General features: G+C 49.7%; 1 protein-coding gene across 2 annotated transcripts in view; it reads left to right on the top strand.

Moving 5' to 3' along the window:
* The first annotated feature begins 3259 nt into the window (after window positions 1–3259).
* Window positions 3260–21150, top strand: part of rreb1b (ras responsive element binding protein 1b) — a 31510-nt gene continuing 13619 nt past the window's right edge. For both annotated transcript variants that reach the window (XM_035528448.1, XM_027017029.2), the window contains exons 1-5: window positions 3260–3644; window positions 15082–15166; window positions 15376–15466; window positions 19559–19675; window positions 19764–20026. In XM_035528448.1, the coding sequence (XP_035384341.1) occupies window positions 19561–19675; window positions 19764–20026 (378 nt within the window). In that variant the 5' untranslated portion in view covers window positions 3260–3644; window positions 15082–15166; window positions 15376–15466; window positions 19559–19560. The remainder of the gene's footprint in view (window positions 3645–15081; window positions 15167–15375; window positions 15467–19558; window positions 19676–19763; window positions 20027–21150) is intronic.

Genomic DNA, 21150 nt, shown 5'->3' with positions numbered 1-21150 from the left:
TCCGCTCTCCTCTGTGAGAGGAGGAAATCGGTCCTTAGACAAGTCTCACTCCAGCCCAGGGAGCTTCATGAAATTGTCGGGGGTTCTTGGTGGGCGTGGCTGTGATCATGGGTGGAGAAAGCCACAGGAGACCCCTGCCAAAGACTGTCTGCAAAACACATATTTCAAGTTTGGTTTTATTTATTTAGTTAGTTAGATTTTGTTTGTTTGTTTCTCTTTTTCTGCTTTTGGATCAGGAGATTTTATAAGAGTGACACAAACAATAGTGGAGATGAAAAAAACTATTTACTTGCAACTATTTTCATTTCAGTTTCTACTCTGGAATGCAAGAGTCTGGGTTTTCTTTGCTAAGATATTTTTCATCTCATTGCTGATTTTCCAGTTTATACATTCAACTTCAGACGTTAACATATGAACTGTATCAGCCCTTAGCATCTGTTTCAGTTCTCCCTGCTGTTTAAGGCAGTAGGGGTCAGCAGTCAGTTCCAGTCGAAACCTTTGGAAAAAGGAGCTAGAAGAAGAGAAGTTAAGGTGGTGGGTTTACGAAGTCCGAGAAAGATGTTACCCCACATCCTGTTTCCTCACAGAAGACTGTAACTGATGGGTGGATCAAGGATTTGGTAGGTATGTCTGGGAGATACATCAATCACCCACCGTCATGGGGATTAGGTTCAAGAAGGGGGCTCCTTTCTGGAATGATTCATATTACAGTTGAACTTAATGTCCAATCTAATGGGTGCTTAATGTACATGAAGATGGGAAGTTGTGTAAAAACAGAAATGCAAGAGCTTTTGGACCGGAATGAGGAAGAGTCGGACTGAGATAAGTGAGCGCTGGTGATGCAGTTTCGCCATCAGATGGCAGCATTGTGAAGCAATTTAAACACACTGCTGACTCATTATTTCATTTCAGATCTTAAAACTTGTGTACTTCATTGCAATCCAAATAGGTATCATTTAGATTGTTCTCTATGCCAGAACAAAAGCTAACATTCCTACTTGGGCATGATATCACACATGGTGTATTTTGATTGTAGTCTCTGGGTTGTTTGCAGTCTATAGAACTACAGTTGTCAAAATCCATTTATATGCTACCATGCATTTATACAGGGTGGTCTCACTGGATTTTGATTGGCCAAGAATGAATTATGCATCACATTAGTCCATCTTATCTTATTCAGGTGTCATTTAAAAATCGTGTAACAACTCAAGCACTAGTCTTGAAAGCCTTTTTTTTTTAAATACCCCTAGTGTAGATCAGAGGTAATTATCAAGTCCTCTCTGGGTTGAAAACATTGCTTAGTGTACAAACGCAAGGTCGAGTTTGTATGGTTATGTAAGGGTACTTGTTGTGGAGAGACTGCACTCTAGTGGCAGTTTACGCTCACATTCACACACACTCTCACACTCACACATGCCGAGACCTGTTACACCCTCATTGTTTATCCTATTCATTCCATTATTCGCCGTTCATTATCCATTCATGCCAAGCGCGCCGCGTTTCCCTTCAGTAAAATGAGCTTTAATGACAAGAAGTCATATCGGTATTTCAGTAACGTCTTCAAACGCTTGCGCTGGCATGTTCACATGTTAATGACTCTGCAAATTAAGCATCGCCTCAAACTAAAGGAAACTACATAAATAAAGGACAGGCTCAGTTCTGCATTTGCATGTGACAGGTTATGAACTTCGTGTTGATTACTACCTGTATCATAACAAAGAGTGATGTAACATGCTTTTGTTCCAAATAATGCTACAGCTCTTTGCCACACAGATATTCCAAGATCTCCACATAAGGCATGTGCCTGGGCTACAGTATTTGGGGTCTGAAGTGTAGCAGTTGCCTCTGCTAGAATCAGATGGTTTGTGGCAATACTTTTAAAATGTCATCACAGATATGGTTACGGCACCTTACAGAACACAGGAAGGTTCACGGGCTACAAACAGGTACATCTGACACTTCTGCAAATGTACAATATATTGTAAAGGCCCTGTTCAGAACACAGAAGCACAATATTTCACTTTAGGCTATTCCCTTTGCATTCAGAGCTGCTTCTTTATTTCTAAATGAGACCCCTCTGTATAGGGTGTGGCGCAACAAAATGTAAAGATAAAATAAACTTTGCAGCAACATTTGCCACAATTAGTAGAATAAAATATGACTAGAAGCAGTTAGCAATAACTAAGTACCACACTTATGACACACTTATGCCACTTGCCACACAAACTCTATGTTGAATATTTTAGAATTATTACAAATAACATAATGCTTTCAAATCTGATAGCTCCATCCGACAATCATCTCTTACTTCACACCATGTAAGCGATTGTGTGAATGACATTATGCTAAGGACCCTCGCAAAAAGCAAACATGAGAGTCCATCAGAGCAGTTCAGGTTCGGGATTCAGCTGTGTAATGTGTCGCCCACGGCAGTCACTGGGGACACATTTTCACTCGCTCCCCTATTTTTTGTGTGGGCTAATAGGTCTGAGAGCTTAGTGTTCTCCTGGGAGTGTGCTGAACCTCGCTGGAAGGCTGGGAGCAAATAAACCGTGTTAAGCTTCACACACATCAAAGAAGACGTATGGAGGTGTTTAAACTCTTGGAATTGCGTCAGTGATGACAGTGGCAGAATCGCTTACTATTCTGGGAATTAGTTATTGATAAGTTAAACTTTAGGGAAAAATGAAGATAGATAGATAGATAGATAGATAGATAGATAGATAGATAGATAGATAGATAGATAGATAGATAGATAGATAGATAGATAGATAGATAGATGAATAAATAAATATAAATTTATAAATAAATAAATAAAACTTTTAGCCTGTATAATAAACTTGTTCAAAACTGAAATGGTAAAGTACAAAGTTGAACAATCTGACTGACATTATGCATGAATCACTTTTAAAGTATTTTTGGGTAATCAATGAAGGCTAGTTTCAGATAATGGTGTTTGATTGGGCCTCGCGATGGCTAGACGCTAATCATCCCCTTACATTTATTGTCGTAATATTTAAATACATCTAATGTTCTTTTATTTGCACTTGTTGGCTTTTCGGCTCCCTACGCGGCTGAAGTCAAACATAAGACACACCCCACCGCCCTTTTCATACGCGAGTGCGAGAAATGTAAAACCCATCAACACCGCGTGCCATCCTCACTAGATTTCCACGCGGGCGCTTGCACCTCCCCTCAAAAACACGATCGACAACCGCAGAAATGCTTCTGAACAGTTTGGGTGGAAGTTTTCCGGCCGCGTCTGCACAGACCCCTCCCGCAGAGATGCTCCCAGCCTCACTACAACACGTCCCCTTGGAGACTAGGAGAGACACGTGACGCGTCCACTTCTCGGGGTTAGGGAGCTGCGCTTTGGAGCGACTTGGAAGCTAAAAAAAGGGGGAAAAGTGACTTTTCTGACTCCCGCTCGTCGTTTCGGTCGATGGTTTTCTCTCCTTCGGGCGCTTAAGAAAGAGAGTGATGCAAAACGCTTAGTTGACGAACTTTGTACATCCTCTAAAACGCCATTTTGCTCGCTCTCCGGAACAAGTTTGCATTTTTTTTCCCCCCCTTCAAAGTCCATCATCTTTTCACCATCATCACTATGTGTCGGCGCAGACTCCACAGCCCGGTCGAGCTCAGACGTAAGTGTTCAACTAGCAACTTTGTAATGTTTTACGCTTAGCTGCGTTTTCGCTTTTGGTCGAGTGCAACTTTATTGGAGGAAAGAGAAGTTTTGCACCGGGAGGCCTAAGATGTGAAGATGATGGTCGATTTTTTTTCTCTCCTCGCGCTTCCTAGTTTCATTCTCTCATCCAAAAGGTTCGAACGCGTGCAGGAATTTGCTCGCGTGTGAGCCCGTGCCTCGCGCGCGTGCATTCGGCGTTGCCTACCTGTTGAATTGGGCACGAACTTTTTAATTACACGCGGGGTGTGCTGTCACGACGCGGTCTGGGGGGGCTCGAGGTTTCTTTCGGTTTGCGTTGAACGACACGCACGAAAAGTTAATGTTTCGTCGGGCGATCGAGCATCTTCGTACTTTGATCGGAGTCGACGCGTGGGGGGGGGGGGTTCGAGCACGCGTCCCTTTATATTCTGACCTTGTCGGGACATTTGCGGTTTTTATCTGTCGTCTCGGTTCGTCCGTGTCGCCAGATGGGTCTGCATCCTTAGGTTGTCGTAGTGGTGCAGGATTGTATCGTTTCAACGCGTCTGATGTAGTTAATCTACTGGGAATGTCATAAATTTGAAAGAGGAAGTCAGTACTGTCGACACTTCACGAGGTGTGACTTTGACTTGCAACGCGGTGTCGGCCCCGGTCGATTATTCGGGCCGATCATTAAGGAACGCTTCGAATAGCTTCAGCCCAAACGACGCAGACGAGTTTAAAGCGACGTGGCGGAGTGCCACACTGGCTGCTTCGGCTGGTTACGCATCATATTTGATGCGAGCCTTGCCCGCACTCTCCTCCCGTCACCGGCCTGTTCTCGCTGCTATTTGGAGAGGCAGAGACGGCATATCCGCACGAGCAGTTCACATTCCATTACGAAATTCTACACTCTTCTCGGGCAGGTCTGCAGATGCGTCCTCATCCACAGACTGACTTCCTCCCGTCCATAGATGTATTGTGTTTTTGTTTGTTTGTTTAGAAATGCACAGCTTGCGGGAAAAGCTTGGGAAGCTCCTAAAAGACATGTTGATGGTGGGATATTTGGTGACATTTCGACCTGCTGTAACTTTATCATATTAACCCCGGTTTCTCTAGTTAGATACACGTTTATTCTTTAATAATACACAAGCGATGCCTGTATTTCTTATATTTAGACTGGATAGAAGGGGTCAGGAGTGTATGGTCCTTCCTATGGCTTCTGTTCTCCACTTATGCAAACTGGGTTTCAGCAGTCCACGTGGGGTGGAGAACTCTTTTCTCTGTGTGATTACGAATCAGACGTGATGAACCCGCAGAGTCCTGGAAAAAAACAAGTCGAGAGAGAGAGAGCTCAACCAGCAGTCTGCGCTGTAACATCCAGGCTTCCCACTAGGGAGAAGGCAGGGATGAGAATCGGGGCCTCTGTATGGACACCGATGCGGTCGAGAAGTGTCCTTACAAGTGTGAGAGGTTTTCGTTTTTTTACACAGTTATACACCTTTGACGCACGAGGGCCAAGTCCTGGGTTTAGAGGGGATTCTGGGCGAGTACACACTTAATGCACTACTTCAGTAGTTGATCCAGGCATTTAAAAGCATGACTGGTAGCATCATCGTTAGCAACAGTGGCTACAGCCCATCATACAGCGCTTCCTGTAGTCTTCATTTGCACTGCAATGGAGGATCTCTGACTTGTTCTTCAATTTTTGGTCATGAAGCACCCATTACGTGCCAGCACCTCGGTGGAGCTCTGAACAGGAAGTCAGTGTCAGTCTAAAAATATTAAAAGAACCCTCTGATGTTGGCTTGGTGTGTTAAGTCATTGTTTTGTATCCTTTTCTCAATTCCCTGTCTTGCATACTCCAGTGAAATTCTTTTGACCGAGAACTCACTGTCCTGTCGTTTCGCTGCATGCCAGGCAGGTTCGAGCGTAGGAAAATATCTGCATAAAATGAGATTTTCATCACGATGCTTGACTTTTCACGTTCCGTCTGGATGGAGTGGTAGTTTTTAACTAGGCATAACAGATATCAGTTTGCCCAGAAAGTTTTCCTGTTTCGCGAGGCGAACACCTTTCCACAGCTTGATTTAACCTGACTGGTTGTCCTGCTGCATATGAAAATTATGGCATTTTCAGACCTGTTCCGTTAAACTTTGCCTGTTGTTGCTTTGTGTGTTGTAGTCTTGTTTTATGTGTGCTGAATATAGCACAACAAAGTCAGTGTTGGCTGTTTTAAAAGCATAAAGCTGCAATTGAAAAAAGAACCTCACATCCATGGTGATTATCCAGCCCATATCCGAGACTGACTGGTTAATAAACCCAGGAACGGATGGAGAGATGGAAATAATTTGGTTACCTCAGAGCCTTCCCTGCTAGTGATGGGTGATCTCCTCACTCGCTCAGGGTAGAGACAGGCATCCTGTTTCGGTCGGGCGCTATTTTTAACATGTCTATTTTAGATAAGATTATGTTCCCTCGCCCTCGTAGGGGATTGGAGGCCTGGTTAGGTACTGGGGCGTACAACAAGTCACTGCACCTGGGAAGTTCAGACGTTCAGCATGGAGAAATGGACTGAAAACTCCTCTCAGAACTGCCGTTCTCCATTTACGTTTTTGGTGGTGCAATCTTGAATAGAAATGCTCATTTTAATGACTTTTTGACCTGCAGTATTCCCATATCCCTCCACCTGGTCTTTCTTTCCTGTTGGCTAACTAAATATGCGTCATGCAGTGCGTTGTAAATTGCAAACGTACTAATTTTGACTACACGGTAACTTGTCACCCCTTTTCAGAAATCTCAGCATATTCTGAATCATCGTCATGTGAAAGTGTAGAAATGCGCGTGGCGCAAGAGCGCAGACGTGAGAGATTGCATCTGTTTGTGCAGATGTGCGAGACTGCATCTGTTTGCGCAGATGTGCGAGACTGTGTCCCGGTGGCCAAAGCAGGGAGAAAGGCGTCAATTTCGGTAGAATTTGGAGAAGGATAACAGGAACTGGAGCGGAACATGTGAATGAAGGAAGTACCAAACAATGGATACAGTAACCCCCTTCTATAAACTCAAAAAGCAGCTGAAGGGTCGAAACCGATCCGTAAACATCTCCAGTCTCTTACCAAGAACTCAAAACGTTTCATTTCTTGCTCGTTCTGTGTTTGCTCAGGATGAGGAGGGTTGCATGCGAGAGGGAAGTTGGAGTCCACACGGCTCCGCGGGGCCTCTCTCCTCAGCCTGAGCTTTGCTGCTGACTCGGCGGTTTTGTCAGCTGCCTGTGGATCCCGGCCTGCGGACTCGCGATGGATTCTACGGGGCCGGCCGCAGAGGGAGGGCGCCGGAGACCCCCTGCTCGTCGCGCAGTTAGGCGGTGCTGCTTAATTCAATTGTGCGGTTTCACTGTGGTACCTCGCCCAGCATAATGAAACATTTCTAATAACAAACAAACACCAGTGGAGCACTGTTAGCATTGTGGGAGTGGGATTGTGTTGGCAAGCTCCACCTTTTTACTCAAGGGTAGTGATTTTAGAATGTAGTTTTTGGCTTTGCTGTTAGTTAATCTTTTTTGGTTAGAGGTATCTCTTATAGGCACAAGCAGGCATTTCCAGTTACAGTTGAAGTACACAAACAAATGCTCTGAAATCCAGCGCCGTTTGGTTGTGACCAGTTGCGGGTTTTCCCGGTAAGCCTGCTGTAGACGTTCTGACAAGGCGCAGGTGCTGACTCAACCTGAGGAGCCATGGGTGTTGCCACAGCCCGAGCTACTCGCGCTGTTAATAAGAATGAATCATTAACCCTTCGCAGTGATTGCAGTTACAATTTTTGTCACAGTCGTGCAGACCTACACATAGGCTCAGGGAAAAGCGGACCAAGCGGAAGGAAAACCTGTGTGTGGGTGTGTGTGTGTGTGTGTGAGAGCACAGCAGAACCTGTTTCTCCTGAAGCGGCAGTCTGTGTTCCTTAGGCCTCCCTGCCTCCGACTAGCTCACACAGCCCACAGCATTCAGACGAGCTGGGAGACGCGGAAGCCTGCATGCCACTCTGGCTGCTGAGGAGAGGTGGAGTGAACTGAAACTGGCCATTGGCTTCAGGCCGTTAGGGAGTAGGGCTGATCGTTAGGGAGTAGTGGTGGTGGTTAGGGAGTAGTGGTGGTGGTTAGGGAGTAGTGGTGGTGGTTAGGGAGTAGGGCTGATCGTTAGGGAGTAGTGGTGGTGGTTAGGGAGTAGGGCTGATCGTTAGGGAGTAGTGGTGGTGGTTAGGGAGTAGGGCTGATCGTTAGGGAGTAGTGGTGATCATTAGTAGGGCTGATTGTTAGGGAGTAGTGGTGATCATTAGTAGGGCTGATCGTTAGGGAGTAGTGGTGATCATTAGTAGGGCTGATCGTTAGGGAGTAGTGGTGATCATAAGTAGGACTAAGTCACTCTTGTGAGACGTCATATTTCCATAATATTCATTGCAGCAGTGGGCATGGACAAGGCCTGGTCAGTGGGGCGAAGTAATTGGATATGGACGATGAATGACACGTGACCCGTTGCCAACACGCCCATGTGGCATGGTGGGAGAAAACACCACTGTAACCCTGCCATGACTTGCGTCTTGTAATAACTTCTTAGTTTTGAGAGAGCTCCATTCTGACAAATAAGGTGTTGTATGTGTAAAATGGTACATTGATATCAAGCCAATAGGCTACAGCAGATAAAATTTCAAACTTCTAATGCTATTAACACAATTAAGACACATTATCTGAGAACTTCGAAACATCGTCTGTCTACCTTTATTATGCAGTGATAGGAGGGGTTGTATCTTAACTAAGTTATTTACTGAAACCGATGCTGTGAAATTACTTAATTTGTACGTATAGCATCTTCCATCAAAAACATAAAAAAATGTTTTTGCTTTGGTGGCATATGGATTCATATTACACAAAAGAAAGCCCAATCGCAAAAAAAAAAATGCTTAAATGGAATGAAATAAAACTAAAGAAACTATTTTTCTGTTTCAAATGCATTGATAATCTTAAAGGAGGTTTCTCCAAAGAAAGACGATCCTGTTTAGGGTCACTGGTTTTAAGGCACGTCGTAAAAGAGTGACAGTGCATCTTGCCATCCGATATCGTCTATCGTAATATTTTAACAAGAACATATCACGATAATTACATTGAAATATCACCCAGCCCAATCTTAGACTAGACCGGAGGTGTTGGGAGCACAGTCGTAAAACCCGGGCCTACTTTACTGGGCGAAGCCAAACACGTCCAGCACTCGGATGTCCACGGACGCGCATCGTACAGCTGGTCCGATTGGACAATGAGTCATTCAGCATGTGTATATGTGGCTGCTCTGGATATAACGAGAAGTGTAGGGAAGGCAGCTCACCGGTTGGCCAAATCCCGCTCCGTGTCTCCGAGCGAGGTGGGCAGTGGGAAACAGATGTTGCGGAGCTCCGGCTCCCTGCCTCACATGAGGACTCGTCCAGCCTCCAGTTGGATGTTTGGATGCAATTAGAAAAGCATCAGATTTGCATTATAAGGCGATCAGAATTATTCCTCACTTTATTCGCACGGGGACAGTAATTTATCAACTTGGCTAACTCGTTTTCAGCATGGCCTCTGTTGCCGAGCCATTTAATGGCTCTTCCCAAGTTTCAGAGTGTAAGAATACACTGATGTTATTGGGCTCTTGCTTCAGATTAACACTAAACTGCAAAAAATAATGGCAGTAACATAGACCTTTTAACATAATATATTTTCAGTTTGTCTAAGATTCAGACACAATTTTAATCATTTTTATTCTATTTATTTATTCGTAAGCAATTTAAAACTGGCGCTTGGCTCGGCTGTAACATGGCTGGTCCCAATTTCATTAATCTAATCCACGGATCTATATGTTCCTGTACTGTACGACTGGATTTCTCTGCATCGCCAACAGGCAGCGGTAGCTCAGCGGTTGAGGTACTTGACTAGTTCAAACTCTACCACTGCCAGGTTGCCACTGTCGGGCCCCTGAGCAAGACCCTTAACCCTCAATTACTCAAGTTGTATTCAGTCATAATTGTATGTTGCTTTGGATAAAAGTGTCAGCTAAATGCCGTAAATGTAATGTAATGTAATTTCACACAGACTTTAGGTCTTCATCCATCAGACGCTCACAGGCGTGAATGTCATGGTTAGCAGTCTGTTTCTTTAACACCTATTGTTTCCACTCAAAGGGCTAAATGTACTCGGAGAAAATGAACAGGCACGCTAGCCAAAGTATGCCAGTATGCTGCCCTCATCCCCAGAGAATCATATGAGCCAGTCTTGCCTGTTAGCCGCCTTTGCGAAGCGCCCCGTGGTGTCGCAGACAATGGGATAAGTGCAGGGCTCCTTTCAGAGGGGTGAAAGGCAGGCTGTGTCGTCCTCTAGCAACGCGATACTGGCCAGTCGCAGTGCAGCTGGGAACAGGCGCTTCCTCCTCCCTCACGCCGGGCTGTCCCGAGCAGAGCCGCGCACCGCCGAGCCGCGAGCGTGCGGCCTTAATGAGGTTAAAACGGAGACCTGGTGGTGGTGGTGGTTGTTTGGTTGGTTCTTTTTTGGGGGCCTACACCTACCGGTGGTTCTGAAAAGGGAATTCGGATGCACTCAGTAGCGACCTGACTCAGAGCAACACAAGGTGAGGTCACTCGCGTGCGAGGTGGGGTCGCCATCCCATGAACGCCCGGCTGCAGCTGTGCAGTTCATCTGGCCCACCCTTCCGTGAGAACACAGGACAGCACCTCTGATCTAACAACACGCGCCATGTCCCCTCATCCTCGGAGACCCGGGCGTTCACATGCCAGGGCTCCGGTTCGCTACCCGACATGAACGCTGAAATGCCGAGCAGTTCTAGCAACTCGAGCGAACATGCCGGTGCAGCCCAGAGAAAAGAAAACACAGCGCCGAGGCAAAGTTCACCGCTAGCTCTTTCACAGCCTGGTTCACCTCGGGGTTGCAGTAAATATTAACTCTCTTATCAGAGAGAATAAGCCACATTCTCCCAGACAGGCCAAAACCAAAAAACAGAACCAAAAGCGTCCCAGTGGTTGAAGCGCTACCCATCACAGCAGGTGAACTCGGCCCTGGCTTGCCACAAACAGGCGATTTGGTTTCACATGAAGCAAGCCAATCATTGCGTCATCTGCTACCATGGCGACCAGTAGCGAGCCTTTGTGCGCAGGGCCGTGCTTGTCTCTACGGTGGAAGGAAGAATTAGTAATGATAATAAAAATAATAATTCAGTTTATACTGCACTTTTCTTAAGTTAAAGAGCTTTGGCCAGGGCTGAGAATGTCCTCATAACCCCCGTGACCTTTCAGAGCCTGGCGTTGCAGTGTGATCCTGCACGCACAGCTGGGGTCACCCGCCTGCGAGGGTGCTATTCGCCACACGTTTATCTTCCCGCTGGCTGCAGACAACTGCACGCGGTGTTTGACTTCCGGCCAGAGGACGTTTGCAGTCACCTTATCTTTTAATGACCCCGCGGCCAACTTGAGCAAACTGAATTACTACCGAGCGTCTTCACAATGGAGCAGTTTTCCTTACGAACACAAATGCACAGTGATTTCATCGTCTCCTTCCCCTTGTCTCTAAAGTGTTAAATTGAGTTGATGGCCGAGATTTGATTGGCAAAACTAACAAGCTCGACATAATGGCCTGAGTAATGCTTATTTTTCCCTACACACAGTACAGAGTTGCCATGACTACCTTGAAGCTCTGGATGTGGCTTAGCTGTCTTGAGACCGTGCAGATTTCACGTTTAACCATTTGCAAATGAATTTCTCTGTTGGGGCTGCTGCCTAAATCTCAGCAGCGGGCCAAAGTCCAAATGATTAGGAGCCCGTTTGACACAGGTTACTTCATAGATTCCTATGGACTCCGGGAAGCTTCTGTCTCTCAAAGCTAGTGCAGGTAGTCCCAAGATACCAGATAGGTAGTCCAAGATCGGTGTGTTTTGGATGGCTAGCGGACCAGGCTGGGGGGCCACGGTGAGGGGCCCCAGCCAGCGACCCAGCTCTTATGCTGCTCCCTTCCGCGGCGAATGAACGGCCCCCTTGTACAGTTGGGGGGGGGGCTGTCTCTCGAGGGCTCCTAATGAGGTACCCTAGACTGGCACAATGCAACTCTTATTCCAGTGGGTTTTCATATGGTGAACACGTGCCTTATCTGCGTGAGCGTGTGGGGGAGTGGGTGAGTTTGTGTGTGTGTGTGTGTGTGCACGTGTGTGTGTGTGTGTGTGTGTGTGTGTGTGTGTGTGTAACCAAATTATTGTTGGTGCCAGTAACACTTTTGAAGATCCCTTGCTAATTCCAGGGGATGATTGGTTGCACACAACCGTACAGTGTCCCGTGTAACCACCGTACATCAAGGCTCAACAACACAGGGGTCCATCGTCCCTCCCAGCCATGGGCGGGGCGATCGGGTGGGCATTCGGATGGGCGGTCGGCCAGCGGTGGCCACCGTTGGATGGGCCCCTGTGGGATTGATTAAACCAGGCCGTGAATGGCTGTTCCCAGGGCAACTCGCCGGGTGCCGATGTGGCTCCGTACTTTGGTCGGAAGCTGGCAGGGTGACCTGCCGTCCTGCTGCCCGTATGTGACGGACACGCTCAGTTTATCATTAAGCCCAGCCTGTAATGTAAAACCTCCGATTCGCGTGGCGGTTGAACAAGTTACGTTTCACTCTTTTCACGGTCTCTTCACCCTAAGATCCGTCTACATCACCAGCACCTGAGGAGGAAGAGACCTGGCTTTTCGGGTCAGGAATCCGTCCTGATAAACTCTCGGTTCTTTTTGGTGCTCTGTCCTACTGCAGGATGCTCTGCGATACAGCACCTTTATCTCTGACGTAAATCCAAAATTACGTGTGCACGCGCGTGTGTGTGCGCAGCAGGAGAGAGTGAATGGGGGTTGACAGAATGTTTGTAGTGCAAGATAAAGACTTCAATAGGAGGACAGGGAGACAGAGAGACAGCGAGAGAGAGAGAAAGAGAGAGAGAGAGAGGCCAGGAGCTCTACAGTGGAATCTGGTCGGAAAGGCGTCCGAGAGGCCAGGAGCTCTGCAGTGGAATCTGGTCGGAAACATGCACTCTGATGCCAAACGCATTCTGGCCTTTCTGGCCCAGTCCGGTTGCATCGTCCAGCCCCGTGCGGGGTCCGTCTGCGGCTGTGCCCACGCCCGCCTTTTAAAAGAGACGGCGCGGTGCAGACAAGGGGGCAGGAGCCAGCGAGAGAGTGCCGGGCCGACGATCACGAAACGATGAGCACGCTGGGATAGGTGTGCGCCAGGGCCGAGTTTTAAATAGCCTGGAATGCGGAGGGCTAGGAGTGGGTGGGAGTTCAGTGTTGGGCTGCCGGGCGAGGGTCTGTGTGTGTGTGTGTGTGTGTGTGTGTGTGTGAGACTCAGGTGTGTACCGCTCGGGTGCCAGTCCTCCTGCGGCGTGAACGCAGGAAGTGTTTCGCTCGTGCTTTTGGGATTCTCCACGCACGCCCCTCGTGCCAAACGCATTCCGCCCATGGGCCAACGGCCATACACGTACACACACTTCTGGAATTATGGCTTCTGACGCCCGGCAGTTGGAAACCAAAGTAGCAGATGTTGGCGGTTCACCGAGGATCAACCAAGCGGTTCACGCAGGCCACTGCGTTTTCCTCCTGCTGATGCTCAGGCGGTGTAGGTCACTAACACTCTCTCTCCCCCGGCGGCGGGGGTCCCTGCTCCCCGCACCGGCGACCTCGTGCGCTAAACCAGAGCACCTCAGCCAAGCTGCCTCGAAGAACATGGCTGCTGTATGTGAAAGAGGCCAAAGGTCATGTCAGGGCCACCTGTTAGAAGTGACAGCTGAGTGCAGCTTTGCCCAGGGCTCTTGGCCCCACCCCCGCTGACTTCACTGTTCTCTGTTAACCAGGGACGGCCCGCCCAGTGTGTAAATATACTCTTATTTCTTGTTCTCTTCGCTTTTCCCTTTTGGTTTAGTTTCCTTCTCTCTCCCTCCCTCTCTCTCTCTCTCCCTCCCTCTCTCTCTCTCTCCCTCCCCTTTCTCTTTCTTTTTTTCTTATCTCGGTGTCTAACGCACTTCATTCCCAACTGACTGCACGTAGCCTAGCAAACAGGGCACACGCTCACATGAGCCGCGCAGCGCCAGGGCTGTCTGGTTTAGTTGAGGGGCGCGGAACACACGAGGGGGTTCGCGGAACTGCAGGAAAAGGAGGGCAAGATCAGGGAAGAGAGGAGGTGCTCGGAGATCAACTCCAAGAGGAGAGGATGGAGGATAGTATTGAACCCTCCCCCGCATGGCCCGAAGCAGACTCTGAAAGTCCAGCGAGCCTCAGACCCCCATACCGACGCTCCCAATGGCGCGACCCCCACCCCGCTGAAACCGATCCAGCGGCTGGGCGGAGTGTACAGCCAGCGGAACGTGATACCCCGCCCCCGGCCCCCAGCCCGCACCTGCCCACGTCCTCCACCCCACCCCCACTCTGCACTTGCCAGTGCCAGTCATCCTCTCCCGTCCGCGGAGCCGGTGAGCAGAGGTCCCGGCCCGGCTCGTTCCCTGCTCCCCTTCCCTCCCAGACGCCGCGAGAGCCGGGTGCTAGCCGGGCGAACGGCCAGGTGCTATTTTTGATTTTTGATTTTTTAAACTAAATCACTCTCCCCGTGTGTGTCTCTGCGCCCCTTGAGCTGACGCTGAAGCCCTGCCTGTTAGTTACTGGTCAGTAGAGCTCGACTGGGATTGGGGCTGAATTAGACCTAATCCCCTAATCTCGTCCATCCTGTCCCCCACGCATTCCTCCCCTCTGTCCGTACTCTCGGCCGTCCCCGCCCCACCTGTAAGCGGCAGGTCCCGCCAAGCATGCCTGGAGCTGCCTGCCTCTCCTCCAGAAAAGGAAACTCGGCAACCCACCTGCCTTTGAAGTGCTGTGCAGTGGCAGGAAGTTTCATCTTACCGCCTTAACGGGAGGGCCAAGAGCGCCCGGAGCTGGCGCTCTCCTGTTACCACCCCACAAAACCCCGGCGCACTAAGATGATGTCACTCATTCTCTCAGCCTTTTCAGATTGGTTGCTCTGGAGCTATTGGGTGAAAATAAGCATGTATCCTTTACCCAGAAGCCCTGGAGATGTTATGAACTTGCGTTATGAACCTTTATTCCGGGTGTTATGGCAAACACTGTCACTGATGTGATCCAACAGATGTGAGTTTAGTAAAAACAATGCAGGCCACGCAGACCACTCTGTAATCATGTAATCGTCATAATCATAACATAATCATAACGTGTCTGTTGTTTGAGACTGTTAGTGCAGTTTGTAGCCTGTTGGTGCTAAATGCCCAGGACTGATTCTCTCTGAGTTTTCATTTCATGTGTGTGTGTGTGTGTGTGTGTGTGTGTGTGTGTGTGTGTGTGTGTGTGTGTGTGTGGTTCTGTTGCAGTATGAGCAGAAGCTTGCGTCACTCCCTCACTCTCTGGCACTGCCTCTCTGCCCCACTGACGTGTTTAGCCTTGATCTCAAAACGGGTAAATATGCCAGAACCACCTGACACTACTGACAGACACTCGAGCGAGTGAGTGTGAGTGTGTAGGTGCAGGTCCAGAGGGTGATGGCCCTGAGCCTGCCTGAGAGTTATCTCTCTGGATGTTCACAAGGTGTTGCTCAACCTCCGATCTGCTGTGTGCGTGCGTGTGTGCATGCATGCCTGTGGGTGCTTGGCAACTGTGCATTCCAGACCACTCCCTGCTCGACGCGGCTCTCGGCACACACCGCGTGAGCAAAGCTCGACGCTGCTACTCCGCAACCTCCAACCGTGTTCAGCACCGGTAAGCACACTGAACGGTGTCTGCGAGCGAGCCGGCCCCCTCGGAACATCTGGGGGAGGGGCTACACGGGTGGGCCTGAGCTGGGGGCATGGCCGGTAGGACGGAGGAGGATCGCAGGCCGAGGTCACCGACCAGCAGTGACGAGGAGGCGGGGCTAAGGAAGAGAAGGAGGAGAATGGTTCAGGCATTCCACAGACTGCCACCACACCAAACAGGAAGTGCATGAGTTCCCTACTCTGTGTGGAGGGAGAGAAAGAGAGACACACACACACACACACACACAGAGAGACAGAGAGAGAGACAGAGAGAGAGAGAGAGAGACACACACACAGAGAGAGAGAGTGAGAGAGAGACAGACAGACAGACAGACAGACACACACACACACACACCGAGAGAGAGAGAGAGAGAGAGAGACTTTCCTTTGTGTTGTTAGAAAACATTCAGGCAACAGAATGACAGCAGCAGCAGCAGTGGGGGTTGTTGTGAGAGGTATGGTGTGGAATGCTGCTGTTTTCTATGATATGCCGGAAGTCTTTCCATCTCCTGGGGAAGATTCAAAGAATGTGTCCATAGTGCCTGTATGTGAGTCCTGCTGACTCGCACGGGTGTGTGTGTGTGTGTGTGTGTGGGTGGGTGGGTATGTGTGTTTTAGCACCACGTTCTATCCTTTTGTCCTTCACAAACCTGATAGCTCTGGACTGTCGGAGTTGCTGGTCTGCACAGTATCCGTCTGAACCTCCCGCCCAGTCTTTCCCGAGCCCCCGCAGAACGACACTGCTCCGGTTGCCCACCCCATCTTTTCCCGTAAGGCAGCTCACTTTCCTCCTGCATCCCTGTGCAGGTTCTACCCTGGGCCCCGCCCCCTTCCTGCCAAGAATCTATCCCCGCATCCGTCGTGTTCGGCTCTGGCCCCGGGGGCCGATTTCAATCCGCCTCTTCTAGCGTCAATCCGGCTGCAAATCCGCACCCCCCTCCGTGCTCCCGTCCCCTGGGCCGGCCCTGGCGGCGTGCCCCGGGGACGCGCGCTCCTTCCAGGCAGGTTCCAGCTGCAGCCCGTGGCTTTTCCGCTCGGTTCGAGAGCCTCTCCCTGCAGGAGCGGTTAATTGGGCGGCCGGCAGGGTCACGTTACGGGCCGACGGCGCACGCGGCACTGCGCGCGCGTCCGAGGGCCCGAAGCTCCTGGTTTTTGTCCTGTAATGGATATGGGCGCGGCGGCAGTCTCCTGCTTGCCTTTCCACCGCACGTAGCGCGTTGCGAAACGCGGACACGGCCTCGTCGTGACGGCTCTCATTTATTCTAAATTGAGGGTGGGGTGGGCGCAGAGCCCCGCACACACACACACACACACACACACACACACACACACACACACACACACACAGTGGAGCAGAGAGAGAGAGAGCGAGAGGGCAGCAGCAATCTTTCCTCCGCCACTTCTAAGCCACTTCCTGCTTTTGAGTCGGAGCCCAACCCCCCATGACTGTTCCTTTATCCCCGTCTGCGTGCCGATTTCACCCAGCAGGCAACAGACGGCCTGGCCCCTTCGTGCGCGCACGTCTCCCACATCTCTCTTCCTGTCTCTCTCTCTCTCTCTCTCTCGCTCGCTCGCTCTACCATGCGATCCTCCTGTACTCTCTGTTATTGCTCTTCCTTTCTCTTCTCTTCCATTACTGCTCTTTGTCTTTTTCCACTGTTCTCACTTAGGCCTGCTTCATCCCACTTGCCTCTCTTGCTTGGAGGCCCCACCCTTCGGTTTCAGGGATGGGCCTCTCTCTCTCGCTCTCTCTCTCTTTCTCTCTGTCTCTCTGTCTCTCCCTGCCTCTTCCTTTCCCACCCTCTCTCTCGCCCCCTCCCCCCCCCCCTCGCTCTCTCACTCTGCTGGCTGTTAGTATCAGTCTTTCACAGCTGCTACACACCAGAGGTGTCTGTTCTTCAGCTTCTATACACCCGTCCACACGCGTGCACACCCACACACACACACATACTCTATGGCTACTTTGACACACTTTGTTTCTTTTCAGGGCCTTTGCTGGAGCATGGTAGTGTTTAATTATTTTTTTTATCACTTCCCCAAATATAAGAGAACCACCAAAGACACCCCCCCCCACCCCCCACACACACACACATCCAGAATTACCCTCCAGTTCAGCCGACGTGGATAGCTCGGTGATGCAGAAAACGAAAGGTCATCAACCACCATCTATAACGACCTCGTATGCTCGATCAGCCACGGGATGTGCATGGCTGGTTAGTCTGCCGGGTTCTGATAAATAATCAAGAAGAACCAGACAGACGCTGCAGCCCAGGCCAAGAGACTAATCTCTCGATAGAACCGTTGCGGAGGGGACCAGCGCACGACCCGTCGTCACATGGTAATTAGTCAGGTTGCTCCAGCTGACCAGTCTGTTCCCTGTCTGGGAGAGACAGAGAGACACGGCTTATTCTGCATCTGTCCCCCACTTTAGTGCTGTCTCAAACACCTGCGATCTCTCTCTCTCACACACACACACACACAAAGGCTCCGCTGTTTGTTGTCAGTGCATCGAGCAAGACAAGTAAAGACATGCTTAGTTTTTGCAAAAAGGAAACCGTTGTGTGTGTGTGTGTGTGTGTGTGAAGAGACAGATACTGGTCTATTTAAGTAACAGGCCTCACTGCAATGGAATTGTTCATGTTAATGTTTTAATAATTTCAGATTAAGTCAGATGTTTCAATCGAATCAAATCTTCATTAAAATTAACCGTGGCTGCAAACCAGTCCAGGTACAGGCACAATGTTATGGGTCAGAATCAGGCACCGCACATTTGGCAGGTGCCGCAAGTCAGAGGACAGAGGACGTATACCATCGCAGGGTCCCAGCCTGGGCTCGGTTCTGTGGAGGCTGTAGTCGTTGTTCCCCTACACGCTGTCACCCCCAACCTCCCCCAAGAGATGTCCCCCTGACTGTCCTCTGCCCCCTCTCCTTTAAGTGTGGGTCAGAAGCTCGCCAGCAGCGAGATTCGTGGGAGATGTGAACCTAGTGCATGTGCTTAAAGAGGAAGTGGACAGATCAGGTCCTCCCGAGGTGCGAGGCAGCCAAGCCGAGCGCAAGTGTCTCTCTGATCCCTCAGCTTCTCACTTCAGACCATCACTCTCACATTAGCCCCTGTGTGTGTGTGTGTGTGTGTGTGTGTGTGTGTGTGTGTGTGTGTGTGTGTGCGTGCGTGTATGCATGTGTGCATCTGTGTACTTTGTGTGTGTGTGTGCGTGCATGTATGCATGTGTGCATCTGTGTACTTTGTGTGTGTTTGTGTTCGTGTATGCATGTGTGCATCTCTGTATATCTGTGTACTTTGTGTGTGTGTGTGTGTGTGACTGAATGTAAGTGCAATTGCAGCCAGAACTCCTTAAATAAGTCACAAAAAAAAAAAAAAACGATCAAAAACCCACAGAATGAATATTCTGTAGGGTCATGTGATTAAAGATGGGTTATAAGTCACTCACCACAAGGTATAACAGATTTACTAATGGGGAAAATGCCCGTATTGGTCCGCCAAACATAGGTGCTTGGAGGAATTTTGAAGAACCACAGTGTGGGGTTTGGCGGTTCGGGGGAGGGGCAGACTACAAAGTTAACCTCCAGACTTTAACCTTTGCTCTCAATAAAGACCACAACACAGTTGCTGAACTTCTCTGGACAGGGCAGATAAGTCGCCTGGGATAGTGAGTTCTGGATAAACAGGTCAAAGGTTATATTGCAGTGCCTCTGCCATGGAGGAATTACACCAGAATGCATCCGCGTTGAGGGAGGAGACTTCCAGCCACTGGGGAAAAGCATTATACCAAAGGGGGCCCGCCACGGCTCCCGGGCTCGTGGGCACTCCTGGTCCCTCCAACCCCGCATTCCTGGCCGTTTTGGAATCAGCGCCCTTGTTCACGCTCGTCAGAGCTTCTCTGGCGCAGGGACTGCCTACCGAACCCGTATGTTTAGAGGTTTAGGCTATAACTGTGCTATCATCACTGATTACGTTGCTGCTGATGTATCCCTCGGTCGGTACTGTTCTTCTTCTGTGGTTTCTACCGCCGAGCGTTAAGTCTCTTGCCCTCTGCAGACATGGAGAGCACCCTACAGGAGAGGAGAGGTACTGACAGCGCCGTGTTGGCTGTTGGCCGCGAGCCCCCTCGCCAGGGCGGGGAGATCCCCTCAGGGCGCTCCGAACCGACAGGAGGTAGAACCACACGGCATCGTCAAGCCGCCTTCTCATTCACCTGCAGCCCGTGCTGACAACCTCCTTGTTAATTACGGAATTCTTGCAGGAAAGCCCGAGAGGGAGCTGGGCCGCGTCGGAACGCCACGAGGGGAGAACGGAAGCGCGGAAGGGAAGGCGACGGAGGGAGCCGCACAGGAGGAGGAAGAGGGTGGTGGAGAGGAAGGCGAGGGGTGCCACGCCAACTCCACGATGTGCAGCGTAACAAACACAGGCCAAGAGAACGGGGGGGCGGAGCCGGCCGCCTCTAACCCCTCCCCCAAGACCCCTAGCAAGTCGCCCTCTGCCAATCGCACGGGCAGGAAGAATCAGGTATTTTGAGTCATTTGCCTTCATCTCCTTTGTTCAGTGGTTCTGAATGGGAACTGAGACTAGTTGAGCTCGGACCCCCGTCGGTCTGCTAAATTCTTCGGATTGTGGCATTTTGTCCCTCTGCTAGATGTGTTCCAACAGCACCGTGTTAAATGCTAACACCTGCAGATTGAATTCACTAAAGAGGGCAATTTCTTATTCACGATGGAATATTTATTTACAGTGCGTGTACTGCAAACAGCAGGGAGATGATATTGTTGTTGTTATAATAATAATAATAATAATTATTATTATTATTATAACAACAACAATAATTATTATTATTATTATTATTACAGCAAGAAAAGAACACGTTTGGTCAGAAAAAAGCTCCAGATGATCTTTTCCAGCCTCTGGTTCCTCTTGGAGGGGCTCCCGAGGTCCCGCTGCTCAGGTGTCTGAGGCCGCGGTCCGCTCTGCAACAGATGAGCCGCAGCACGCGCTCATTATGCCCTCTTAGTCCCCCTTTTGTCCACAGCCCTGAGAGCCTCAGCCAAAACGCTCCTCTGTGGGGCAGAAAAACAGGTGTTCGGGCCCCCCACCTCCTCGACAGCAGTTGTAAACGCCTCTCAATCCGTTTCGCTGCAGGGCCCTTGCGGGTCCCCAGAGACAGATGCGCGGGACACTTGTTGCGGCGTGCAAACGGAGCACGGTGCCGGGGGAACACAGCGCCTTTATAGACGGGCTCCTCTCCCCGTCTTACTGCCCCGCGTAACTGTTCCACCTGTTGCGGTTCTGCTCTCGCTCAGACTGGGCGCCCGTGTTTCAGAAGCCTCTTGGGTCTTCTCGTGTGATATTGCCGCGATGCTGAACACAGGACTGTAGTTGTAGGGGATGGTCTCTAGTCATTTCCCTGCTGTCTAGATTAAAAATCGTTTGGTAGCTGTTGAATCCGGTTTATCAGAGCAGGGGAAGCAGCAAGCCGTCACCTTGCGATGATCAAATGAGTAAATGTTAATTTTTTTATAAAGAAAATACTGTGAAAATACTGTGAAAAGAAAATATAAAGAAAATACAGTGTTGTGTACTGAATTGTCTCAGTGTTACAACAGCATTTTACTTCAGTTTTATGATTTGAAATAAAC

Source organism: Electrophorus electricus, chromosome 7, assembly GCF_013358815.1.
Source record: "Electrophorus electricus isolate fEleEle1 chromosome 7, fEleEle1.pri, whole genome shotgun sequence".
In the NCBI taxonomy this organism is placed as follows: Eukaryota; Metazoa; Chordata; class Actinopteri; order Gymnotiformes; family Gymnotidae; genus Electrophorus; species Electrophorus electricus.
This window is presented reverse-complemented; position numbering and strand designations above follow the sequence as displayed.